Here is a 7500-nt window from a genome sequence, read left to right as displayed (position 1 = left end):
TATATATATTTATATATACACATACCTCTATATATGTCTGAGTGTGTGTATTAGCATATATCATTTTTGTGTATACGTGTATGTATATGTCTGCTTATGTATGTAAGTTTACATGTGTGTGTATGTGTGTGTACGTGCATGTGTGTGAGCATGTAGATGTATGTTGCTGTGGCTATAACAACTCCCTACATCCTCAGACCTACATCCCTACATTGTTTTCAAAAATATTTGGCTGCAAACAAATGCTGAAGAATCCTGCCAGATGTGTTGGATGCTAAAAGGAATTACCCCCACCCCTTCAAACCCCACCACCCACCCACCAAAGAAGACCCTGATGTAGGGATGGGAAATCTATTAACCGATACATTTGAGATTGTTTTCATGCATAAGTGTTTGGGATGCATTCACTGCCGTTCTGCCATGGCTTTTGCTTTTTTTTATATTGTATTTCTTTCTGCTAGTTTCTCCCTTTTTCTGACTTGACTGGAGTTTCTAGAGTTTTTTGTTTATTTTTGTGTGTGTTTCATTAATTGTAAAGGGAAAGGATGAGAAGGATATATATACATATATATGTATGTATACATATATATATATAGATATGTATACATATATATAGATATATATGTGTGTATGTTTGTATGTAAACAATTCTGTATACATATATGTATGTGTGTATATATATATGCTATGTATATAAATGTATATATATATATATATTATGCTATGTATATATGGATATATATATATATATGTATATATATTATGCTATGTATATATGGATATATATATATATATATATATATATATTATATATATATATATATTATATTTATGTATGCATGTATATAATGTATATATGTTTATGTACATAAATGGAAATGTATGCATATATATGTGTATGTATTCATTCATGTGTTATGTATACACACATATGTAGTATGTGTATATGCATATGTGTGTGTGTGTGCATCAACATAAGGGCTGTACTGCTAAATTACTAGAAAGGGTGACAATTGTCAAGTTGACCCATTCTTCTGTCAGTGATTTCCCATCTGTGTTGCAGCAGACACTGTAATATTATCTGGTGAGAAGATGTGTGCAACTCTTTGACACAATAGCAGGCATTATACTAAGCATTACTTAAGTATCAGGCTACTGGCACAGAACTGGGTAAATCTTGGTTTATTTTGTATTGTTTTTGTACTTACATAGTTTTAAGCTGAAATACTCCTTGGATTGAATTTGGTCTTTAATACTCTCGGGCAGTCAAGGACAAACTGTGACCCCACAAGACTTTCTGAATGGCATGCCTAGCAAAAAATCGCCTTGAACCTTTTTTAGGAGTGCAGCCCTCCTCATGATGGTGTGCCATGTGTCATGCAACCGGCTTCTTGAGAATGGTTGCTCATATGTGCTCCAGGGTTTAGGAAATAAATACCTATTTCTTTACTACTCACAAGGGGCTAAACACAGAGAGGACAAACAAGGACAGACAAACGGATTAAGTCAATTATATCGACCCCAGTGCGTAACTGGTACTTAATTTATCGACCCCAAAAGGATGAAAGGCAAAGTCAACCTCGGCGGGATTTGAACTCAGAACGTAGCAGCAGACGAAATACCGTTAAGCATCTCGCCCGACGTTGCTAACGTTTCTGCCAGCTCGCTGCCAGTAAGATATTGAGGGCAAAAGCATGTGGCCTAGTTATTAGGTTGTTGTGCCTGTGATTGCCAGATTGTGGTTTCAATTCCAGGACCATGCAATGCATTGTAATCTTGAGCAAAACTCTTCATTCTTTGTTGCTTCAGTCCACTCAGCTGTAAATGAGATTCAGTATTAGCTGGGAAGTTCACCCTGAAATGGACCAGTGTCCTGTTAAGTAGGGTGGTGGTGGTGGCAGCAGCATCAGTTGTCAAGCGCTGTTGAGGGGGACAAACACAGACGCACAAACATACACACACACACACACTGAAACAAATAAAAGAAAGAAAGTGCTAGAATCAGAAAGAATTATTATTGATGTTGTTATTAAGGCAGTGAGACGGCAGAATCATTAGCACATTGGACAAAATGTCTGATTGCTCAAAGTTAAAATTTCACCAAGGTAGACTTTGCCTGTTATCTTTTTGGTAAGGTCAATTGACTGGTCCCACCCCCCAAAATTTCAGGCCTTGTGCTTATAGTAGAAAGGATTATTATTATTGTTGCTGTCCCTTATGTCTTGAGTTCATATCCCACCAAGGTTGACTTTTTCCCCCCATTCTGTGTCTATAAAGTAAGGGACAATCAAGAACTGATATAATTAAATAATAATAATGTCCTGGGCATGACATTAAACTGTGTCTGGTGAGAACTCTAGTTCAAGATTTCAGGAGTTTAGGGAGTATGGAGTTATTCCTTAATCACCACTGCTCCCAGATGCACTCTGGCTCATGGTGGTAGTATCTTTCAAGTGCCTCCAGTTATGGGTCAAATAGCCGAAGGTGGGCTTGTAATTAAGGCATAGAGAATTCAGAAAAGGGCTGACCTCAAGACATATCAAACAGGTCCATCAGTGAGGGGACATGCACTTTTGTCACGCGAGCCAGTCTTTTAGCCTAAAGGTTGAGTAGACCTTTGCTTCAAGTTTAAGGTCAAAAGAGTAGGGGACAGCAGAGGAAACATTTAATAAACCAGTAGAAGACAAAGGAAAACCACAGTTTTAGCTTTTATTTGAAGCAATTTGAGCAACTGCATGGAGGGAACCCTGCTGGTTTTCATTTTGCTGTTTTATATGCAGTGAGTCGGGGGGTAGATCATAAAGAAAACAAAACAAAATCAAGAAAAAAAAGAAGAAAAGTATGCTTAATGAAAGTGGGTTTTATAAAAATATCTCTCATCCCCACAGTTTAAGGGAGTGCACCCCCTCAGTGCCAGATGTTTCTTTTTCTCTACTTTTTAATAGCTCTGATTCCTGCACAACAGACGCACAAATTGGTGGTCGGTGCATTTGTGAAATATTTACATGTCTACGTATGTGTGTATGTTTGTCTATATATATATATGTGTGTGTGTGTGGTGGGAGGTGAGACAGACGGATACAAAATGCATGAGAGTGAGCAAATGAGTTCATGTTTGAGAAAGAGGTGTCTGAGAGTGGGGTGTGTGTGTGGGGCGGGGGTGCGTGTGTGAGTGCACATGCTATTAAAAGGAATAATCTCCTGTTGAATCAAATTTGTTACGGTTTCAAATCTCACAAAAATAACTTTTCTGAACAATTGAAAATATATTTACCTATTAATCCATTGTTTAATATCATCAACAACAACTATTATTATTATTATTATTGTTAAGGTGGTGAGCTGGCTGAATCATTAGCATACCAGGTAAAATGCTTAGCGGCATTTCACCTGTCACTATGTTCTGAGTTCAAATTCCGCTGAGGTTGACTTTGCCTTTCATCCTTTTGGAGTTGATAAAATGAAGTTCCAGTGAAACACTGGGACCAATGTAATTGACTTGTCCCTTTACCAACATTTCAGACCTTGTGCCTTTAGTAGAAAGAATTATTATTATTATTATTATTATTATTATTATTATATTATTATTATTATTATTATTATATTATTATTATTATTGTGGTGGTGGTGGTAGTGAGCTGGCAGAATTGTTAGTATGCTGGGCAAAATGCTCAGTGGTATTTCATCCATCTTCATGTTCTGAGTTCAAATTCCACCACGGTCAACTTTGCCTTTCATCCTTTTTGAATAAGTACCAGTTGAGTACTCGGGTCAATATAATCAACTATCTCCCTCCCTCAGATTGTGCCAAAATTTGAGACCATTATTATTATTATTATTATTGAATGACAACTATGCTGAATAGGGGTTATGTCAGTTGCTCACATTCGGTATTGATTATGTAAGATTATGTAAGAGTAAGGCTAATTTAGGGGGTTAAACAATAACAACATCAACCACATGAATTTTCGGTGGCAGTGCTGCAGTATCTGGAATATAAATATTTGACGTTTATATTTGTGTTAAGAGTAAATTCTAAGATTTCCCCCACCTTTCTTTCCCACTTACATTCTGCTGTTAAACCATCTGTTTTGAAATTCTTATTCACATTTCCTTCGTTATTTATAAAATAACATCCTTTGTTTTTAAACAGTGTTCAACTTTTGGATTAAATTTGAGATTTTAAGCTAAATGATATTAAATATCATAAACATGGGTTTTGGGCCAGAAAAGAACCACAGACCCACTTATGGAATGTCACATATCACACTGTATATCTACCCTGGCAGTCTCCATTCTGTCTCTTTCCTTTCCTCTCTGTCTATCTCTATTTGTTTATCTATCTATTTGTCTACATGTATTTATATTCATCATTTGACATCTGTTTTGCCACCTTAATAATAATAATAATAATAATAATAATAATAATAATAACAAGAGCACCCAGAGAGTGCAAACCTCTGCCAAGGCATCACCAATTTCCTCTCAACGATTATTTCGAGCAATACCATTCCTTGATTGTTCCCTTAAAGTAACACAGATGTGACTTTTCAGCCCTGCTAGTTACCTACATGTTTTTGCACAATTAAAAACGTGGCAATGATGGGTGCCTCTTGCAGTAGGTGTTCAAGGACCCATGTTGACATATGCTTTCATTTTATCATAAAATTTTTCATTGAGTATTTTACTCTTTTCAACTATGGCCAGCCATAGAGTATGAAACACATGACAGACCTATTAAAAATTTAGCAGTGACAGGGCCAGAGGCTTTTTAAAGAAAGGTCCTGCACACTCTGTGAACAATGTATGATTTTCTCAAACGAAATCACAGGAGTTACATCAGAGTTTTCTTTCTCCTCGGGAGATGTCAAAAGAAAGGTCAGAGAATCTGCCACTACCAGCTGTTGAATGGCTGTTGACTCTACTGCGTTCATCTGCCCTTTCGTAGGTTTTGTATTTCATTCTCCTGGGGGTTCAATGAAAACTACCACCCCTTACTAAGCAGGTTTTGTATGGTTGCCAGTGGCCCTACCATGCGACATACAATTACAAAAGTTTCATTGAACCCCTGCTCAGCATTTTCCTCTTTTTTTCTTTATTTTATTCATTTTGTTAAATGCTATTATGCGCTACACATGTTATGTTTCTGTTGTTATTTTTTGTAGATTTTGTCGACCATTTCAACGGCAGATACTATGTTGGGGTCAGTGCTTTTGTAAGAGTGCAATTGAAGGTAAGATATTGGATGCAGAAGCTCTTGCCATTTAAATCATTCATTGCTCAAGTTTCAAATCTAAGACCAGTAACAACTGGACCATAAGTGCTGAGAATATATGCAGGTGTGTATAAATGCACACGTGTGTGGTGAGTGTTTATGTGTGTGTGAAGGTTCATGGCAAACAACTAATGATTAGATACATGTCCTACGATAGTTCAGATGACGGACATTTGTGTCAATAGTTGTTCAGCTACACCAGAGGTTCTCGACCATTTTTTTTTTACCTATGGGCCCCTTTGATTACTATTTTCTTCTGGTGGACCCCCATAGCCATTTGATGTTTAAAAACTAGTCTTATAGAAACTTCTTTAAAAATTCCTATTTTCCGAAATTCGTTTATTCGTATTCACTTGTGTGGGTTGAACTGTGTAAAATGTTAGGGAAAGAAACCAAGCTAATTTCTGGCAATAAATAAATATAAGGCAAAATTTTTCATGAACCCTTAGTATACTACTGTAGATCCTCATTTCACTATTTTTCTTGCATGGGACCACCCCCTCAAATCTTATATGGACCTTCATGGTGTCATGTGGACCCAAGTTGAGAACCACTGGTACACACACACACACTGGGAATTAGTGTTATTTTAAGATGCAGACCATATTTGTTAAATAGGTGAAGTTGGGTATAGACAATGCAGAAGCCAGGCTGATAGCCATTGGTCAAGACAAGTTGGGTGCCCAAATATGTAACTGACCGTAAATAACATTATTGCTAGATAGATTGCTATGGTGCAAGAAGGGAAGCTGTCCAGTCCATAGATGGCAATCAAAGATGGCAACTTTCCAATATTTGTTGAATCAGTTGTGGATTTATATTGTGGTATTCATCATCATCATCATCGTTTAATGCCTGTTTTCCAAGCTGGCATGGGTTGGACGGTTCGACCGGGGTCTGGGAAGCCAGGAGGCTGCACCAGGCTCCAGTCTGATCTGGCAGTATTTCTACAGCTGGATGCCCTTCCTAACGCCAACCACACTGTGAGTGTAGTAGGTGCTTTTTACGTGCCACTGGCACAGGGGCCAGGCGAGGCTGGCAACGTTTTCAGATACAATAAATTTTTCAACAGCTTTAATGTTGGGATCAGTATATCTACCTGGAAAACATCACTTTCCAGATTATACAAAGAAATGAAAACACACAGTTAAACACCTTTCACCGTAACTGACAACTTGCATTCCAGAAACTCTCAGCTGTATTGATTACAGTCAAGCAACAATAATAATATTCTTTATCTGCCACACATTTTGTTGCCTGTTTTGCTTTGATCAATGACAATTGACTGAGCCAGTGTGTAGCTGAAACAGTGATCCACTCACCAAATATTACCTGAACAAGTGTACATGTATACTCATTTTAATTTTTGTTGCTACATTTTGCAGGATGGAGTTTATCATGAAGATATTGGGTATGGTGTAAGCGAAGGAATGAAATCGAAGGCTCTTAGTATTGAGAAAGCAAGGAAGGAAGCGGTCACGGATGGTTTGAAGAGAGCTTTAAAGTGAGTGGAAGACAACAAGTGTTTATAACCTAATTTATTATTATCTCCTCCTTAGCGAAGGCAGGGGTATTCTTTTCAGTTTGTTTGTTTGTCCGTGGACAAGATATCTCAAGAACCGCTGGATGGATTCAGATGAAATTTTCAGAGATGTTTGGCCTTGTGACTGACACGAACTGATTAGATTTTGGGATCGATCCAGTACCAGTCAAGGATTCTGGATTATTTTCCCAGTTGTTTTACTTAATTTTTTAATATTCTCGCTTGTGAGAGCATCAAGTTTATTACTTCTGCCTTAGCGAAGGCAGAGGTATTCTTTTCAGTCACATTTGTTTGTTTGTCCATGGATAAGATATCTCAAGAACCACTGGATGGATTCAGATGAAATTTTCAGGGATGTTTGGCCTCATGACTGGCACAAACTGATTAGATTTTGGGAAATAATCTGGTGCCAGACAAGAATTCTGGATTATTTTCTACTTGGATGTCTTGGGACTTCATTATCAAACCATTATCTTCCATGTTCGTTATCTGTCCATACCAATGCAGGCTTCTCTTTGGAACCCTGCATCTCATATCCTCCTGGACTCTGTTTTTCTCACAGCTCCTTACTATTTCATCGTTCATCTACATTAATGGTACAGTTCTAGCAAAACACACTTGCTCCGTTTATCTCCAGACTTCCCTCATCCTCCCTGTTCAGTCTCCGTGTTTCACTGCCATT

General features: G+C 37.5%; 1 protein-coding gene across 1 annotated transcript in view; it reads left to right on the top strand.

The window, feature by feature from the left end:
* The window catches only part of LOC115224048 (DNA repair and recombination protein rti1-like), a 221225-nt gene that overhangs the window by 185976 nt on the left and 27749 nt on the right, over positions 1–7500 (top strand). Inside the window, exons 4-5 of the mRNA XM_036513009.1 lie at positions 5166–5233; positions 6661–6779. Coding sequence (XP_036368902.1) covers positions 5166–5233; positions 6661–6779 — 187 coding nt within the window. The remainder of the gene's footprint in view (positions 1–5165; positions 5234–6660; positions 6780–7500) is intronic.

Source organism: Octopus sinensis, linkage group LG24 (assembly GCF_006345805.1).
Source record: "Octopus sinensis linkage group LG24, ASM634580v1, whole genome shotgun sequence".
NCBI classification, from domain to species: domain Eukaryota; kingdom Metazoa; phylum Mollusca; class Cephalopoda; order Octopoda; family Octopodidae; genus Octopus; species Octopus sinensis.
The sequence above is the reverse complement of the archived record's forward strand: the minus strand, read 5'-3'. Positions and strand labels throughout refer to the sequence as shown.